The sequence below is a fragment of the Urocitellus parryii genome, chromosome 12 (assembly GCF_045843805.1).
Source record: "Urocitellus parryii isolate mUroPar1 chromosome 12, mUroPar1.hap1, whole genome shotgun sequence".
Lineage (NCBI taxonomy): Eukaryota > Metazoa > Chordata > Mammalia > Rodentia > Sciuridae > Urocitellus > Urocitellus parryii.
In genome coordinates, this window is record NC_135542.1 from 91,451,054 (window position 1) to 91,470,945 (window position 19,892).

The 19,892-nt window shown below is 52.9% G+C and overlaps 1 protein-coding gene across 3 annotated transcripts in view; it reads right to left on the reverse strand.

The window, feature by feature from the left end:
- Nucleotides 1–19,892, reverse strand: part of Rab11fip5 (RAB11 family interacting protein 5) — a 36,098-nt gene that overhangs the window by 3,243 nt on the left and 12,963 nt on the right. Inside the window, exons 2-4 of one of the 3 annotated variants that reach the window (XM_026411738.2) lie at nucleotides 11,076–11,509; nucleotides 10,248–10,944; nucleotides 2,612–4,330 (exon numbers count right to left, since the gene is read on the reverse strand). In XM_026411738.2, the coding sequence (XP_026267523.2) occupies nucleotides 2,612–4,330; nucleotides 10,248–10,944; nucleotides 11,076–11,509 (2,850 nt within the window). Of the gene's footprint in view, nucleotides 1–2,611; nucleotides 4,631–10,247; nucleotides 10,945–11,075; nucleotides 11,510–19,892 lie in introns of all 3 variants that reach the window. The other 2 variants (XM_077792017.1, XM_026411739.2) reach the window with 2 other exon arrangements.

Here is a 19,892-nt window from a genome sequence, read left to right on the forward strand (position 1 = left end):
GAGCATGGATGCCACACTGTGTATCTAATTTCTTACCTTTTGTTGACTCCTCAACCCATGAGAACAGGACCTCAGCCCAGCACAGGAGAACCTGCTGTGGCAGTGGGCCTGGCATCTCCCCTCCTTGCCTCTCTGGAGTCCAATCCACACCTGTACTACTCCTTCCTTTAGGCTGCTCTCCCTCCTCTTGCCCCAATACCTCCACCTGAGGGCCTTATCTCAGGCTCAACTGCTGGTCTGCCCCTGGTGTCTCTTCCCTTCATGTTCCTCCTGACCTAGCCTCCCACCCAAGTCTCCAGCTCCAGCCCAGACCTGACTTTCAGACTCTAGACCAGTGCAAACAGTTGCAGGCTGGCTCAATCGTTCCCTCATGATCCACCTCTGGTGCCACATGCTCTCCTCCCACCTGCTTTTTCCTCTGAGCTCCCCCAGCAGAGAGCCTCCCAGGGCCCAGTCAAAAACCTGGGTGTCCTTCTGACTTGTCCTCTTCAGCCTCAGCCTTCATCAATCAAGCCCTGCCACCTTCCTACCTTCCTATCTTCTCTTCAAGCCAGGGCTAGCTACACATTTCCTCCAGCCACAGATAACAGCTCTGCCAAGCAAATCTTGCCTACTTCCAACCACCTCCCACTCTGCTGCAGGATAATGATTTCACCTTTCCACCCTTCAATGGCTCCCATCAAAGTGAGAACACAATCTAACAAAATCTGGGGCCTGCCCTTTTCTCGTGGCCCACCATTCCCCAGCAAGAAAGAGAAAGAGTGCTATCTGTTAAGGACCTCATAAAAGCTAGTCCTGTATCTGAAGTATTGCCATTTCCTCCCACTGGCCTATTCCTACTCCTGTTTGAAAGCAGTGCAAAGCCACCTCCTCCAAGAAGGCTTTCTGATTCCCTCAGGCTAAGATGAGCCTCTTCTGGGCTCCCCTGCACTTATAACACTTGTATAAGCTATAAGCATCAGGCTCTCAAATCAGCCAACCTGTCCTTGGGGGACCTCTTACAAATTTATGCTCCCTCTACAGAGGCTTTAGGCCATTCAGAAGTTGGAAGCAAAATGGCCCAAAGACCCAGAGAAGCAGCTCTGTTACTTGGGGTAGTGCTGCAGATTCAGTCACACAGTATTGGAAGAGTGGCCATGTGCCCAGCAGCAGGGCAGAGTAGGGAAAAAACCAGGTGCTTAACTGCCACCTAGGAATCCACACTAGAAATGGGTACGACAACACTTCTAAGGGGGCCATCTATGGTGGTGCAGGAATGGATGACCAGTACAGCAAAAAATACCCTAAGTAAGTTGGCAGCAGGAAGCCTGGGCTCCAGTCCAACTGCCCCACATCTGAAGGACCTTGGTCCCTGCAGCTCTTATCTGAGAAATGGGGTTAGCTCTGCTTCACCATGCAAAGCACAGACATGAAGCCAACTCTGAAAAGACAAAACTTTCAAAAAGTGGCATGTGTAATTAAAGGTCGTGCTGGAGGCTGGGGGCCAGCTGACAATGCTGTGTTCAGGAAGCGAGGAAGCTGCAACCACCAGATCCCTCGCCTGCTCCCCCTATCACAGGTGGCACAGCACTACCCACAGCTGGAGGAGAAAGATGGGGCATCCAGACTCCCTCCCACCCACTTCTCAGTGCCAGCAGTTGCCCCCAAGGCCTTTCTTTCTGGGACCTGTCTTCCCCACTGGACTGGGAATTCCTTGGGTCTGACATAGAGCAGATGCTCAGGGAACTCAAGTGACTAACGTGTGAGCTAATGAGGGATGAAGGCCTGACCGTACCCCAGGGCCCACGTGCTCATCAGGAGCAGCAGCCCCTCTGCTCACCCCTTCTTAGAATGCTCCTGGTCCCCTAGACTCTGCAGCCAGCTGAGCCACACTTACCATATCCCAATCCTGAGCCTCTAGACCTGTGCCCCTGACACCCTACACCTGCAACCCCCAAACCAAGGCCCAGTGACCAAAATCACACAGGCCTCCTTGGTCCACTCAGCAGTCCTACTGACCCTAGAGGCTGGTGCCTCTGAAAGGCAGGAAACCAAAGACAGACAAGTGGCTAATGTGCTGCAGAGGCAGAAAGCCTTCTTTTGCCACATGTGAGAAGCATTTTAGCTTTCCTCTCTCTCCTCTGAGGGTTTCTCCCACTTCCTCTCTGACCTTTGACCCTCCTCTGGTTCTCTGATCCAAGTCCTCACCTCACCTGGACATAAAACAGTCCGAAGCTTCACTGCCAGCCTGCTCCCCCACCTCCTGTCAGAAGAACTGGGTGGACATCCATGTTTAGCAAGCTCCACTCCTATCCGCAGTCCCCCTGCCTTGCATGCAAGGCTCTCACCCCCCTCCTGCCAGCACATACTGCTCTCCCCAACTTTGTTCCCTACTCCCTCCTCCTTGTCAGTGCTGTCCCCCAAACTCCCGGCTTATGGGGCCACCCTGATTGTCCACGGCCCCATGATGGAGGCAGCTTCAGGGCTGGTACCAGAGAAAGCTCAAGACTTCACAGCCTCCACCATCCTGCCTGGGGTAGAGCAAGGAGGAGGCTGGGATGTGAACACCTCACCCACTGCTATACTGGGCCCCATTCCCATTCCTCCTGATGGGAGGTGGATGGATGCTCACCTGGCACGGGGCTGTAGCTCCTCAGCTGGTCGTGTCTCCAAGGGCAGAAGCACAAGCGGGGAGGCTGGGGTGGCTGCAGCATGGTCTTCCCCTTCAGGGGCAGGGGAGCCTCCAGGGAGGGAGGGCTCAAAGGGGCGGGGGGGTGAGGCTGGCTCCCCGGGGGGTGGGGAGGTAGAGGTCAGGGGCCAGGCTCCAGGCAAGGGAGAGCACAGAAGGCCTGGACCCACATGGCGGTGACTGGCCCAGGGCGGGAGAGGGGGCGGAGGAAAGGCAGGTTCTGGGGGCGTGGGCAGCTCTTCCGGACCAGAGTGGATAGAAGATTCCCTGGACCCTGGTGGGGATGTAGATGGGAGGCTAGGGGGATCTCGGCTCTCCTGAGACAAGAAGGGTCTCAAGGTATCCTCTGAGGCCCACAGATCAGCCTGCTGGGGGGTGACTGACAAAGGCCCATGCCTCTCTCCGACTGGCCCTAGACTCTGGGCCTCAGAGCCTTCTCCCCTGTCTAGAGTCCCTACAATCTGCTGACTGGGCAGTGCCAAGCTTAATGAATTACAGGGTATGGGGACATGACCCTCAGGACACCTGATGGGCACAGACGGGCAGGCCCCAGACCTAGAGGGGCTGGGATCCTCTACTAGCTCCTCCAGACCTGGCTCACCTAGCAGGGTCCCAGAAGACCGGCTATCAGACTCCTCTGAGTCAGGCTTCCTGCCCTCCCCCTTGGTCTCCAATGGACCAACAGTGAGTGCATCTGGGGTAGAGTTTTCTCCTCCTGCCCCTGCCCCCCAGCTACTCAATCCCCCTGCAGCCTTCTCTTGTTCCTCCTCCTCCTCCTCCTCTTCCTCCACTTGAGAATTTGAGGGTGTGAAGAGGCGGGGTGGCTTGGGAGGTGGTGTGCTGGGCCTCAGCCCCTCCTCCTGCTCCTGCTGGGGTTTAGGCTCCAGCTCCGGCTCTGGCTCCTCTGGCTCCTCTGGCTCCGGCTCCAGCTCCAGGGGGGGAGGCCCCTTGCTTCCCTTGAGGATCACAGTTTCTGGTGACTCTGCTTGCACCCGGGGAGGAGAGAGCACATCAGACTCTCCTTGCAGGACAGTTGAGGCCATCTCAGTTGCAGGAGAAATGGAGACCACATCCCAAGGCCAGGAATCATCTGTATTGAGCTCATGGAAAAGCTGATTTTCACCTCTGGGGGCCTCCTCATCCTGGCCCTCAGGAGTGTCATCTGAACCTGGTAGCCTCTCCCACACACTGATCACTTCTGGAGAGCTGAAAAGAGATGTCCCACTGTCTGCTGGACTCTGTCCAGCTCCCACTTCTGGGTCCAGCGGCTCCCTGTCTGGTGCTGAGGTCGAGGCTCTCAGTTGCGGCTGGGCTGATGCAGAGGGCAGGCCAGGCCCAGCTGACCCAAGGGGCCCTGGGTCAGATGCACTTGTGTTCTGCTGGTCCAGTTCAGAGTCCAGAGGAGCCCCAGGCTCCAGCCACATGCTGCTCCCACCTCTTCCTCCCCCAGGGTCTCCCTGGGGCTCAGCTGCCTTCACTGTCAAGGCCCTGGGGCCTGGGGCCTGCAGCCCAGCCGCCTCCAGCCCCATTCCTTCAGGGGCCAGGATCTCGCTCCTGGCCTCCGGATGCAGCCTGCTAGCAGCAAAGATGTTGAAGGTGTCGTCCCACTCAGGCAGGGCTTTCCCAAGGGAGGCCAGGGGGGCGGGGCTGGCCCTCGAGGCACTGGGGAGAGAGGGAGCAGGTGAAGGAGAGTTTAGTGCTATGTTGGCTATGAGCTCCTCGAAGAAGGGGTTGCTCTGCAAGGAGGTGAGGAACGGGTTGGTGACACCCAAGAATCCAGATGGGGTGGCTTCGGGGGTGATGGTGGCGGTGGCAGCAGCAGGGGAGGCGGCTGCAAAAAGGTTAGTGCTTAGCATGGGAGCAGCGGTGGGAGCAGGAGTGGGGGGGGCCGGAGCCCAGGGGGAGCAGGGGAAGTGGTGAGGAGCAGCTGGGTCAGGTTCTACCTGAGGAGACACGTCCAGGCTGTGGAGGGAGACAAAACCATGAGCCTCCTGGTTAATGCTGAGACTGGAAAAGGCCCTGCCGAGTACCACGCCCCCACCCCTACCTTCAAGACCAGGTGCCATGGCACTACTTGGGCCAGGGGCCAGAAAGAAGATCCAACATATGACTTATTAGGCACCACCCAAGGAGAAGGGTGCTGGGCACAACTAACTTAATCCTTATACCGACCCCCATCTTACAGCAGGATCCAAACCTAAACCAAGTGTTCCCTCCTCTGTCCCATGCTGAAGAGTCTTTATCAAATTTACACTTAACTCTTTGTCAAATTTATACTCCAAAAACATCTGAAAGTACCTGGCATCTCTTTTAGGACTGAGAGCAAAGACACTAGCCAGCTTGGAGGAGAGAGAGAACAGAATAAGGCCAGGCCTGGATATTTGGCTGGACAGGACCGGCACTAAGAGAACCAAGCAGGACACCTAGAATTTGGGCTCCTGAAACAAATTGGGCTGCATTGATTCCCTGAAGAAGCAGGTAAGAATGGACTGTCATCCAGCCTGACAAGGTGATCATCAAAGAGGAAGGCCCATCTCATTTTTTTGAGGGGCAACCTAATCCACCAGGGAAGACAGGCTCCTGCCAAGGACACCTCCTGTTGGGTATCCACATAGCCTAGCGCCTGCCCATGGTGCCCCCTCACCTCACCTCCCTTGTGGATCAGCCCTGGGAGATAAAGAATGGGGAAGTAATGGCCACAGCAACTCTGTATAAATCTCCAGGGTCCCCACACAAATCTCTGGCCACCCTGAGGGCAGGGGCATGACAAAGCAGGGACAGGGTAGGTCCTCTCAGGAAACCCATTCCTTAATAGTGAACCTATAGTCCCCCCAAACACTGGAGACCACCACAGGGCCTTCCAGCAATTCAGCCATACCTATGAACAAAGCCCATTCCAGAGATGCCTGGGCATACTCTAAACTTAGAGTTTTTGCTGCCCCAAGACACAGACTGGAGGCCAGAAAAACTGTAGGAGGAAAGCAGACCAAACACCAGGGTTTCCTGGAGTCTAACAGGAGTTACAGCTAAGCCCACAGTCAGACCTACACCTGGTGGCCTCACCACTGCTCTAGCAGTCTCACTCCTCGTGGCTGGCATCTGGCCCCCTCTCCAAGCTCCCAAGGCCCACTCCTAGACCTCTGCCTGCCTAGATGGAAACATCAGAGGGAAAACTCCACGCCCATCTTCTCCATTCAGTTTCTTCTACAAGAAATGTGGGTGGTAAGCCCTGAGGCGGCAGAAGCCAGGCCTCACCAGATGGTCCATAAGAAATGTAGGCTGGGGGAACAGGGCATCAGTGGAAAGAGGCTGAGCTGTCTGGAGCTTGCCAGGGTCCAGACAGGGCAGGCCTGCACACAGAATCAGGCAGGCAATGGGAAGGAGTTCAGTTCAACCAGAGGCAAAGGTGGATCCCAGAGACAGGAGTAGGGAGGGCGGGTCACAGCCAGGTCTGGGCCACCTCTCTCCCAGTTCCCTTTGTGATGAGTGGCCAGAGTGACCTGGGAATGAGGGCCTCATTAACCCTGCAGCCTCAGCCTGGCCCCCCACTCACCCAGGAAGTTTCACAGGAGCCTGGTGGCAGTCACCACTGCAAGAGGAGGAACACAGGGAGGCCAAGCCAGGCTCAGCAGCCTCCCTCCCCACCATGGCTCTCCAGAGACGAACATGAACTCGTTGGTATGGAATCCACTAAGGGTTCTCCCCAGAGAACGGGGCTCTGGGTACAAGGCGCCAGACACAGCAGGCTTCCCAGAGCAGGGGTGCCTGAGAGCATTCTGTACATCCTGATCTCCAGAACACTCTCCCCTTCATCTGTCCTCTCCCTATCAACACCAAGGGCACATTCTGAAGGATCTCACTTCAAAACATCCTCTCCCTGCCAGTACTCCTGGCACAGGTCAGAAGCACCTTCCCTTGTGTGGTCCAACTCTGTAGGCTGGGGTCTGAGACCAGAGAAAATTTTTCTAAGTCCTGGAACCCACTGTACTGGCCACCCCTAAGCAGTGGGGACAAAATTATGCTGACTTATCTTCTCATTTAGAGCCAAATGTTGGGGCAAGAAATCAGAAGACCAAATAACTCTGCCCCTTTAATCTGGGGGATAAAATGTTAGGACACACAGGAACTTGGGATGATAGGCTGGAACCTGCGACTTAATGTAAATCACCTATTCACTTAGGTAAATAGAAGGCCTTTTATTTATTTATTTATTTTGCAGTACTGGGGCTAGAACCCAGAACTTCAGGCGGCAAGCATTCTACCACTGAACCCCACCCTCGCGACCTGCCACTGACTTAAACACCAAACCTCCCACCACCTCTGTAGCTAGGGGCAGCTTTCACTAGTAGCCACTCTTCCTTAGGCTGAGATGAGTTCTGTGTCCTTGTCCCATGCATTATTCCCAAAACGGCAAAAATGGATCTGCATAGGCCTTCCACCAAGCAGTCCCACAGGGGCCAAAGCCAGCCTTCAAGGCACACCCAGCCGCAGCCAGTGTGCACTTCCGCCATCCCTCCTCAGGCATAGCCTCCTGGCGTCCTCCTGAGATGTGCCCCAGTGTCCAGGAAACCTTACCAGAAAGCTAGGCACACATTCTCCCATCATCTGTCACAATAAGGTGATAGACAGGACCCTTGTAAGTTATAACTAGGAAGACTCCATCATTTCTTCCAAATGAAAATACTTTCAATATAATAACTATGCCAGGAAACCAGACACAAACTGGACAGAAGGCCTGACCAACTCTTAAGTAACTGGGCACATATCACAGTTTTCATTTACACCACCCAGGACACAGCCAGAAATATCATGCCCCTCCAGCTACCATAGCACATCCCAGGCCCACAGGGACCGCTGTCCCCCATATCTGGGGAGGGGCTGAGGAAAGGCAGAGATACCAAAGGCCACTGTAATGACTCAATTGCCCCTCTGTTGTACCAAACTTATGTCCCCACTTTTTTTCCGGGGGGTGGGGGGTGTATTTGCATTTGATTCCTTCCAGTGCTCAAAGTTCTAGGGTTAGCCTGATTGGGGGTGGGGGGCGGATGAGGAAAACAAGGAACAGGCAGAAAAACAATCTACTCTGGCACTGACAGGTTAACATGAGTGGCTGCTGCCTGCCCTCAAGCACACACTAAATTGCTCAGCACAAATGACTTACAACAGGGTCAGAGAACACTGATAAATCCTACGACCCAGATGGGAGTCGGTCTCAACTACCTCTCACTGACCCTCCTCCACACAAGCAGGGGCCCAGAGTAACAGCCCCAGACCAGCAGACTAGGGTCACGTCAGAAGGACCTTCTCTGCTCCTCCGGCCTCCATTCCTTCTCTACCAACCTGTGTTTGGCAACAACACTGCAAGCGGACATTCAGCTTCAGGGCGCTCCATAGGGCACTGATGCCACATGGAAGCACTAGAGGGCGCCATTGCCCTTGCTAGAGAGGAACACCCAGAAATCTACAATAGCCCCAAGGGCAGAAGCACCCCAAACCCTAGGCCTACAGACAGGCTCCTCATGTCCCAGCTGGAGATCCTGCAGCTGCATTCAGCTACTATAGTTCTGGGTCTAGCCTACAGCCTGTGGCTGCTGTGAGCTGTCCCACCTCTCACTGTCTCCTCAGAAGCCCTAAGCAACCATTCCAAGTCAGAGACAAAAATCATTTCTTACAGGCCAGGTTTCCCTTCCCTGTAAGGCATATGAGGCAGGGTGCTGCTCCAGGCCAGGCATTTAACCAGAATAGTTCCTCCCACCCTACCTGGATGTACCACCAGGGCCTACCCTGTAGCTGCTACCTGCTAATGATCCAGGGAAGACAGGGATCCCTGGGAACCCTCCAGCCTACTGGGAACAAGGCTCATGATTCAACTGTGAGCAGAACTTCAGCTTCCTTACATCCATTAGCAACCCAAATTCTCCAGACTCTGAAAGGCCATTAAAAGACATGGGGACACAAAAGGAAAATGGAGACTGGAGGGAGCCCAGAAGATAACAACCGCCCAATATCATTCACAGTCAGTCTGAAGAGTCTGAGCCCAAAGCTTGAGTTCTCACCTACAATCTCACAGAGATACTCACAGAATATCCAACGTGCCCTGAAAAAGATCCAGATCCCCTACAGACAATAGCACTGATCCTAAAGTTTGTGCCCTTCTGCCCCATGCCCCCAGCTCCTCCCAGCAAATGCCCTGCCCACCACCTCCGGTACCTCTGGTTGTTATAGGACCACCAGGCTCAGTCTGGCAACCTGGCAAAGACCCACCCAATTCTTCCCAAGCGTCCCCTAGGCTACAGATGGCCAGCAGTCTCCTAGGCATTGGTGGGTAGGGGCTGGGAAGAAGGTACAGAACCAGCTGTACTAAGCAGGGGAGGCAAAGGGCAGCATCACCCTGAGACTAATCCAGCCCCAACACCCCTTGCATATGAACCTCTAAAGAGGACCACCATCTGGCCTGGCCCCAACCCAGGAAGGCCCTGTACCTCACCCCCTCCTCCTCTCAGCAGACTCAATTTCCAAAGGAAAGAGAAAAAGCAAGACTATAGGATTCCTCTCCCCTCTGCTGAAGAACAGGTGCAGGGTCCTCCCTCTCCTCTATCTCTTGACCCTTCACCACTGGCCCAGTCTCCCCACATGTCCCTACACCCATCCAGTGGGGAGGGCAGGCTTGCTGAGGGACTGAAACAACTGGCCTTCCACACTGGCTAGGGCTGCTACTTATGCTGCCATCCAGGCAGGTCCAGGCCCTTGGGAAGGGGAACACAGGCTTCTGTGACCTACATCTGAAGCTCCTCCCTGGACCTGCCAGACAATGCAGCAGCCTCCCCTGGCTCAAGGCAAGGGGGCCACAAGGGGCCAGGCTAGAGGTCAGGGTTCTGCCTGGGGGCCAAGCTGTGGAACTTGTCACATTCAAAAGACAGTAACTGTGCTCAGCACTTCCGACAGTGCTATACTTCAAGACCACCAGACACTAGAAAGGGCCTGAGCCCAGGAGGCAGGGGCTAGGGGACTATATATTTCAGGGAAGCTACTATGGCCTCTTGCCAGGCTAGGAAACAACTGGGAGTAAGAAGAAGGAAAAGCAACAATTGTTTGACCCCTATTCCTTAGCAGGAAGAGGTCCCAGAGCCAGCAGGGCAGCTGAACTGAAGTCATCTAGCTTCAGCAAAGGTGAGGTGTCCCCTGTTCCCACCTCACTACTTGCTAAGGCTTTCTCACCTTGAGATTAAAGGGCAAGAGGTGGAGAGGTAAGGAAGCCAAGAATCTATTAGAGATAACCCCTTCTTGATTTTCTCCTATCTGTCCCTCCCTCAGGAACTGGGCATGCTAACTCAGGCAGCAGGGACAAAGGACAACCTCCACTGACAGGACCCTCAGGACACTGTGATCTTGCAACTTACCTGTGTCCAGGTGCACAGAACGAGCCTTAGCTTAAGGAAACAGGGTACCCCACTTAACCATGCGAAGCCAGCAGCCTGCCCGAGGGTCATGTTTGCTCCCTGGTCCTGCCCCAGGTCCCAGGCAGCAAACACCTCAGCATCCTCCCCAAGGAGCAAAGCTAGTCTTGCTAAGGACGTACCTGGGTTTATGGGTTGGTTCCTTGGCTTCTCTCAGGCCAAACCAGCTACTCTTGGTCTTTTCCTCCCCACTGGATGAGTGGTGGGGGGAGGCCCCCAGGGCAGGACCTCCCTTTTCCCCCACAGAGCTGCGGCGTCCCAGCTCGCTGCGACTCAGCCCCTGGTGGTGGTGGAAGAGGCCCATCCGGGGCTTCCGCTCTTCCTTTCGAGCTCCCTCCTTCTCTACCACAGCCTCAGAGGAGGCCACCATCGGTGTGGCAACCTGGACCGGCTTTCCTTCTGGATGCCGGACCCCTTCGACGTCTCCAGAATGGCTAGCCCCAGTGGCCAATACTTTGGCTTGAGTGCCCAAGTCCTCTTGTCCAGGCGCCACCTCCGAGCTGCTGGTGCCACGGCTGCCTCTGCCCCAGGAGTCCTCCGAGGACCGAGGCACCTCCTCAGAGGGCCGGGAAGAGACACCAGGCAGGGAGCTGGAGGGTGGGAATGGGCCTGAGATGGAACTGCGGTGCCGCAAGGGGGCCTGGGGCTCCTCGTTGTAGATGTGGCTCCCATTGACACAGAGGGAAGAGCGGGAGGCAGCATCAAGGTGGCCCTGGAGGTCGAGAAGGGCCCGGGGAGGAGCCACACGCATCTGGCTAGCCTCATCGCTGTAGGTCCTCTTGTGAGAGAGCAGCTTTGGAGACTGTGTGGAATCCCTGCCTGAAAAGGAGACATAACTGTAGTTAGCACAGGGAAGGGAGCCCCATTTCCCAGCCCCAGGTCTTCCTTACCAGGGGGAGAGCCTGCCCTCCCCGTCCCTTCCCCAGGGCATGTGGCCCCAGCTCCCTCACCCTCAGTGGACAGCCAGCTGCTGCGGCTGGGAGAGCGGGTGAGAAGCTCGGCACCAGGGCCCTGGTAGGCCAGGCTCCCGCTGGCCGAGGACAAGGTGCTGTCTGAGCCCAGCGAGGTATTGGACTGGGTCAGGGATGACTTGCGCAGCTTGTTTCGGAGGAAAAAGCCTTTAGCTTTGCCCATCTTGCCCAGGCTGCCCAGCTCTGGATCCTCGAGGGCACTGCTTGGGAGGATGGCAGAGGAAGATTCCAGATCAAACTTCTTCTTGCCCTTCATCTTGTCCTTGAGCTTGCTGAAGGGGGACCGTGGCTTGTCCTTCATGGACAGGTCAAACATGCTGGCGCTCAAGTTGTTGCGAGTGAACTGGATGGTGACTTGGATCTCTCCGCGTTCCTTCTCCTTCTTGCCAGTCTTGGAATGCAGCTTATACCATCTATGAGAATGGGGGAGTGGGCAGAGCTTTGGTCACAGGCTCAATGCACCTGGCTCCCCCCAGTGCCAGGCACCTCACAGGGCCTCCCCACAGACTCCTGCTCTGACATGCCAGCCCAGGCTGCCAAGCCGCACAGCTAAAAACTCCCAAATGTTTCCCATGTGAAGAGAACCACATCCTGAGTGGGGGAAGGTCCTTGGGTGCACTCAAGCAGGGCACTGGTTGCCATGCCATGCCCCTCCCGCCAGCACCTCCCCTTCTGCTCAGAGACCCATGCGTCCCATGCCCCTCTGAAACTCTGAGGCCCAGAGGGGTGAGGCTGGATCTGGGAGGGACTGCCATTTATCCGGGCCCACACTTCCTCTGGTTCACATCATCTCCTCTGGCTAGTCCCAGCCAAAGAACTACTCTTAGCTCTCAGAAAAGAACAGCTCACTCAAGAGGCCCAGGGCCAGGAACACGGGAATGCCAGTGCGCACACACCCCTCACCCACACACTGACTCACCCCAAGTCCTGCCAGGAACACCTCTGAGAGATGGAGGGGCAGAAAGAACAGCAAGAGGCCTGAAGCAATGGACCCAGGGAGGAGGAACACTCACTTGCCAAGCCACATGGATGTCATACCTCACTCCCATTCACACCTCATGAGCAGCTCCTGGGGAGCGGACACCACCCTGGTCTACAGCTCGGGAGAGTGATACTGCGGTAAAGTAGGAAGCAGACGGGAGAGGGGAGACTCCAAGTCAGGTTTTCATCCCAGGCAAGCCCATGTTCTTTCTACTTTCCACTTCTCAGGGAGACAAAAAGGGAGACCCCAACACACATGACCTTGGTGCAGAGTGAGGGGAGTCTACCCTACTGTAGAAGGGGCTGAGCGTGGGTTGGGAGCTTCTTAGAAAGCTAAACATACTCTTGCCATACAAGGAGTAATTGCATTCCTCGGTATTTACCCTACCAAGGTGAAAACCTATGCCCACAGAAAGACCTGCTCACAAATGTTTATGGCACCTCTAGTTATAAAACTGCCAAAACATGAAAACTGCCAAGATGCCCTTCAGTAGGTGAATAGATAAACAAACTGGTACATCCAGACAATGGAATATTATGCAATGATAAAAAGGAATGAGCTGTTGAGCCATGAAAAAACATGGAAAGATTATTTATTTATTTATTTATTTGGGGGTTTTTGTTTGTTTGTTTTTGTTTTATGGAATAATTTTAAATGTGTAAGTAAAAGAAGCCAGTTTGAAAAGTCTACATACTTATATGATTCCACTACGACATTCTGGAAAGGCAAAACTACAGAAATAATAAAAAGATCGGTGTTTACCAGCAATTTAGAGGAAGGGAGGAAGGGATGAAGAGAGAGAGCACTGGGGCTTTTTATTTTTAGGGCAGTGGATCAATCCTGAACGACACTAGTGAACACATGTCATTTTACATCTGTCAGACCCCATAGACTGTACACTACATGAAGAGTGAACCCTGAGGTAAACTGTAGACTCTAGGTAATAACAATGTCCTGATGTTGGCCCATCATTCGTAGCAAACCTGCTACACTATGGTAAGACATTAATAAGACAGGAAATAATTGGAGACTCTTGGGGTAGATGGGAAGGAAATAATGGGGGCTGTAGGGGTGTATGGGACTCACATACTTTCTACTCATTTTTTTGGTAAACCTAAAACTGTTCTATATTAAAAAAAAATTCTAATCGAGCTGAGGATGTGGCTCAAGCGGCGGCGCGCTTGCCTGGCATGCGTGTGGCCCGGGTTCGATCCTCAGCACCACATACAAACGAAGATGTTGTGTCTGCCAAAAACTAAAAAAAAAAAAAAATATTAAAATTCTCTCTCTCTTTAAAAAAAACTCTAATTAATTTAAAGAAGAACAGAGAAAGTAAAAATGAACTGTGAAAAAAATAATACAAGAAAGTTTTCCTGAACATGAATATCAGTGCCGGTACAAATGCTCCCCAAGTATGCAGCACAATGAATAAAATAGACCCATGCCCTCAATGTCACTGAGATCCCTTTTCCCTTTCCTTTCTTTTTGATAAGGCCTCACTATGTGCCCAGGCTGAGCTCAAACTTGAAATCCTCCTGCCTCAGCCTCCCAAATAGCTGGAATTGTAAGCGTGCACCAGTGTGCTCAGCTTTCACTGTGAGATTTCTGAACACCAGGCATGAAAAGGAAATCCTAAAGGCCTCCACCGAGGGGAAATAGGATCATGCGCCAGGAATGAAAAGTGTCCAGTCCTTGCTAGCCACACTGGGCTCTGTATGAAGTACACCTCCAAGTGCCCAACAGAAAGCTTTCCACCTACCTAGAGTTCTAGACCCAGCCCATCAAGCATGAAGGCAAAATAAGGTCTAGCAACTGTGGTCAGTTTGATCATCAAAGGGCTCGAAGTCCCTTAATGCACACACACTCCTCAGTAGCAGTATGGTAGCCATTCCTCTTTGGGATCCACCTACTGTACAGTCCTCAGCTCCCTGGGCTTCTGCAGGACATAGGGGGTTGAGAGCAGAGTCCTTTGTATGAAAAATCCCTTCACATCCAAATATCCAGAATTAAGTCATAGCACAGACTTGGTAGTGCTGGCAATTTCTTTGTTGTTGTTTAACACTTTTTTTTAAGGCTGTCCCAAGAGCACTTCCAAACTGCCTCCCTTACGAAGAGTTATTGTGACTGAACCTTCAGGTGCTCATCTTGAGCTACTCTCTGTCCCCTCCTTAGGACACACTTGATGGCCTGCACAGAGTGAGTATGGGCTGCTGGTTTTCCTTCCCAGCTTCTGGGAAGGCCAGGCCAGGCCAGAAAACAGTGGTGCAGCAGGAAAGGTAGAGCTCCATGCTCAAAGAGCAGGCGCCTCTTGGGAGTCCAGATACGCAGGGGCAGGAGTGCACGCCAAGAGAGCTGAACTGAAAGACAGCGTGTGAGGATGTCTGGGGCAAGTTTAGGGGAAAGACCCACTAGCTGCCTCTGCCTCCTCCTGCCCTCTCAACCCAATGCCTGCCCTTGGCCAGACCCTTAAATCTTTAAAGACCACATTCCAGTCACTTTCCCCAGCTGTGGAATGGGCCACATTTAGCCCAGGAAGACACTGGGAAGTGAGGCAAAAGGAGTTTATGGACTCCAGTCCCAATTTAGCCAAGGCCCCCTGCGTAACTGGAATCAGTAACAGATATCCTCTGCTGGGGCATGAAGGTCAGGGCACTCAGCCCCAGCTGGTCACATTCCACACAGCCAGGACAGTGGCTACCTCCCAGGTGTGAGGCTGCAGGGAACTATCACTTCCTACATTGGCTATTTCTGTCCTGTTCAAAATTTTTATAAGGAACACCTACTACAGGCCACAGGACAGGCCACTCTGCTCTCCCTCACCCAGGTGAAGGCAGGGGGATCATCAGCCCAGGCTGAGGCTCAGGCCTCTCCCCAAGGATCCTCCGCCAGACCCTGTGTGGTCACTTCACCTTCTCTTCGAATTTCCCTAGGAATTCGGCTTTTTCTCTGACCTGCTATTTAGGGAGGTCAGGAAGGCGAAAAGGTTCTCCTCAGAACAGTGAGGATGTCTCTACACCTCTGCCTCCCAACCTTCCCTCTGCCCACCAGTCCAAGTGGGACTGAAAGGAACCCTGCCAGGCACCTCAGGCTCCCAGAGGACTTGGCCAGAGCAGAAGTGTGACCTCCTTAGGCTGAGGTGGCAAGGCCGCACAGCCAAACGCTCCCAGATGAGGCCCACCCCCCACCACGACCAAAGCTCCTGCTTCCTTCTTTGTGGACCAGAAAGCCTCCCAACCTCCCAACCTACCCCAATATGCAACTACTAGAAGATGGTGGCTCACAGGACAGAGCTCTTGTCTTCAGAGACCCCCAACCTGCCATGTATCAGATGCACGCACGCACTCCAAGACTTACTGAACTATAAGGTCCGGTCTGGAAATCTATATTTTTTAGAGCAAGGGGCTCCTCAATGACACGTGGGAACCACAGTGGGATGGTCCCTATCTGCTCTACATCATTTCACAGGTCAGAGATCAGCATTCCCTCCACCCTGCCAGGCACAGTAGCACCCAGTCCCCTGGAGGCTAGGGAGTTATAAACATTGGAGAGGAGGATGGGCCAGCTGGAGACTATCCTTTCAATGTCCCACCCCCAGCAGACCCAAGAGCAAATGAGCTCCAGGCTCCTAACAGTTTATCCCTGAGGCTTCTGCAGGGAATGTGACAACAGGTCCTGTGCCATCAAGTTCTCATCCTCTGGGAAGCTCTTAGCTGTGACCCCGCTGGCCTGATCTAATCCCTCCACTTTCTGACCAGGCCAGACACTCTGAACCCAATTCACCCTTCAATCAGATTGGGCAGTACTCTGCTCCATGACCATCCAATTCCCAGGCTCCTGGGGTGTTTCTCCTCAGCTGAACTGTGGTCCCTGTGGACAGCCACTGAGTATCCCCCCTGGGGCACAGCTCCAAAGTAAGGGGAAAAAGCAAGGCAGAACCAGTGAGCTCTTAGGCCCCCTCAGCAATTCACTCCTCACTGCTCTCAGAAGCTGGCTTCCAGCTGCCAATACTTCCCAGTCAGTTCTGTCTTCTCTCGACAGCCTTCCAGGATTTTGGTTCTTGATTCCTAACCCTGAGCACTGTGCCTGGGCTTCAAGACAATTTGCCAGTTCCTTTAACAAACACCACCCTTGTCCCCCAGGACTGGCAACAGGGGAGATGGTCCTATGGGACAAGAAACAGCCTCCTGGTTTCTTTGCTGATTTTGTCATTTCTGTTACTCCCCCATGCCCACTCACCAGAGCCTTCCCCACCTTACCTGGCTGGGCCATCACAGCCCTGGGAACCACAAATTCCAAGCTGAGGCCTGATCCCTTTCTCCCATCTAGGGCTGAGACCCAGCCAAAAATCAATCAGGATTTGACCAAGACCCAAATATACAACTACTAGAAGATGGTGGCTCACAGGACAGAGCTCTTGTCTTCAGAGACCCCCAACCTGCCACGTATCAGATGCATGCATGCACGCCAAAACTTACTGAACAATAAGGTCCAGTCTGGAAATCTACATTTTTTTAGAGCAAGGGGCTCCTCAATGACATGTGGGAACCACAGTGGGATGGCCCCTACCTGCTCTACATCATTTCACAGGTCAGAGATCAACATTCCCTCCACCTGGCTTTATCCTCAAGGACATCTGGTGGAACCCAGGAGAAACCAGTGTCACTTTGTGCCCATCTAAGGCTTGCCTTCCCAAGTCCCTAGAATATGCTGCTTCTGAGAGAACTGAACCTAAAAACACTCATCTCTCCCCAGGAGGAAGCAATCTGCCAGTGAAAGACACCGGGAGGGTCAGGCATAATTAAGCACTGTGTAAATTAAGAGTGCTATGAGGAAGTAGGCCTCATTTCCACAAAACCACTTCTGAAATGACAATCCCACCAAGACATGGGGAAGGACAGTGATTCTGCCCTAGTAAAATTCCCCTCACATCCACTGGGTTCTCAAAGCCCAGGTTCCCAGTCCTTACAACACGCAATCACCAACCTGCACATCCTTCACTGCAGGAACCAAACCGCTCCACCCACATGCACCCACCCCAACTCTCACCCCATCTGGGACACCTGACTCTCCAAGACCCAGGCAGCAGCTGCTCAGTGCATAGCATTTTGATAAAGATGAGGATTAGCTGAGTCTTGTCCCTTGTGGCTCTGTAGCCAAGACATGATGGGCATCAAAGAGGCAAGGGAGAGTAAGAGAAAATTCCTTGCACCTGAAAATGTTGCAGATGCTGCTCTTCAGGAGAGATGCATCAACACTTCTCAATCTGCAAAAGAACCAATGGGTCTTATGAAAATGCAGGCTCTGATGCCCTTGACGGGGCCTGAGAGGCTCCATTTCTGCCCAGCTCCCAGGAATGACCACACTGCTGCTTCCTATGGATCACACCAAGTGGAGGGATGCACATAATGGGGCTAGAAAATAACCAGAGCTAATCCTACTGGATGATCACTATGCACCCAGCTCTGTACCTCTCTTACTACCCCCAGTCCAGGATACCTGCAGGGTATGGGATCCATTATACCCATTTTGTAGATGAAGAAACTAAACTGTGAGGAGGTTTTAACTTGCCCAGGGTCAAATAGCCAAAATTATGGTTTGGATATGAGGCTTCCCCTAAAAGCTCCTGTGTTGATGCAGGAATATTCAGAGGTGGAGTGATCAGATTATGAAAACTGTAACCTAATCAGATGATCCTAGTTTGAATGGACTGACTGGGTAATAACAGGTGGGGTATGGCTGGGGGATGTGGGTCAATGGGAAGAAGCTCCTTTTGCCTCCCCGATTCCATGAGTTGAGAAGCTTTACTCCACTGTACCCTTTGACCATGGTGTTCCTCCTCACCTTGGGACCAGAGCAATGGACTGGGACATCTAAAACTGTGAGTCAAAATAAATAAACTTTCCCTCCTCTAAGTTGTTGTTGTCAGATATTTTGGTCATAGCAAAAAAAAAAAAAAACGCTAACACAGCGAGTAAGTCAGAATTTGGACACGGAAGATGCCCGACTCCATGTCCATGTCCTTTTAAGATGTAGCATCACTCAGAAAGGTGAACGTAAGTACCCCTGCCTCTGAGGGCCATGAGACCCAGAGGCTGGAAAGGGCCTGGATATTCATCAAGACCCCAGAGAAGGCACTGGGATGGGTGTGAAGGCCAGACCCTCCACTTCAAAAAGTTAGCATGATCCAAGTTTGTCCTAACCCCAACCCCTCAAAACTTTGTCAAGAGCAGGCCAATCTGCCCCAAAATTCCTAGGAATGTGAAAGGAAAGCCCTTAAAGGGCCTCCTCCTCAATTTAAACTCCTCGCCCAAGCTGTCTGCCTGTCAAAGTTCAACAGGCCCAGGGGTGGAGTTGGGACTCAGCCCTGAGACTCCCCCCAACATACCCCACAAGCGGGACAAAAGCAGGATTGAGAGTGGGAAGGTAGCAACGATGCTCAACTGTTACCAAGATTATAGCCCTAGCTATTTATTCCTGTCCATAGGGTTTCCAGGCCTCATACCCAGTTCCCCACCCATTTCTCAGGAAACACAGCTGGACTAACAGATGTCACATGACATAATTAGGGAAGCCTAACACCCAAGGAGAGCCAACCTTGCAGCTGCCAAAAACACCCATGCAAGTGCCAGGTGAATCCTGTCAGAGAGCAGGCAGGGGGCTATGAGGCACTGCAGCTACTGATCTGAACACACCTGATGCACCCCCACTTCTTAGTCCAATATTCAGACCCAAATAACAGTGCCTCTTTCTAAGCCCTCACCCACCACTTATTCCAGACCCCAAACCAAGGAACCAGCTTTGTTTCTTTTTGTTTCCCCCTCACACCCAAATCAAAACTTTGAACTGGTTGGGTGCAAGTGGCACAAGCCTGTAATCCCAGTTACTGGGAAGGCAGAAGCAGGAGGATCACAAGTTCAAGTTCAGCCTCAGCAATTTAGCAACTGCTATCCCAGGATAAAATATAAAGGGCTGGGGGACTGGGACTGTGGTGCAGCGGTAGTGCACTTGCCTGGCATGTGTGAGGCACTGGGTTTGATTCCCAGCATCACATATGAATAAATAAAATAAAGGTCTATCAACAACTACAAAAAATATTCTAAAAAAGGAAAGAGATTTATTGTAAAAAAAAAAAAATACACATATATACAAAGGGCTGGGGTATAGCTCAGTGGTAAAGCACCCGAAGTCAATCCCCAGTACTGCAAAAACAAAAACTGTTAGCTGTACCTGAAAATCATCTCCAGAATTCAACTGCTCTCTGCACTGTCTCCCTGCAGCCCACCCAACCAACACCCTCCTAGCATTCTAACTCCCTGCCTACCCACCACCCTGCTGCCCAAGCGTCCACTCAGAAAAGAAGGCAATCAGACCACCTCACACTGCACCCCTCAGCACTTTTTAGGTCTCAACTCATGACTCTCTGCATTTCTCATTCCACTCAGGCCATAGCAGCCCTCTCCTGGAGTCCCTGAGCCCACGAGGCGTGTCCCATCTTAAAGCCTCTGCATGTGTTGTTTCTCTGTCTGAAATACAGGCCCAGACCCTGCAGTTGCTCACCCCCTCCCAGCAGGTCTCCCTTCAGTCGCACCTCCTCAGCCTTCCCTGAGTAGCGCAACTACAACCACACTTCCACCTTATTTTATTTCTTCATTGTACTTACCTCACCCTGACCCCATGTGAGCACCCATGGACGCACTCCCCACAGCAAAATAAGGACCGTGCACACACCTGACCTCTCCTGCTCCATAGGCAGGAGATTTCTTCTGCTTAACTTTGCATGTCTAACACTTAACAGGAGACACTCAAATATTTGT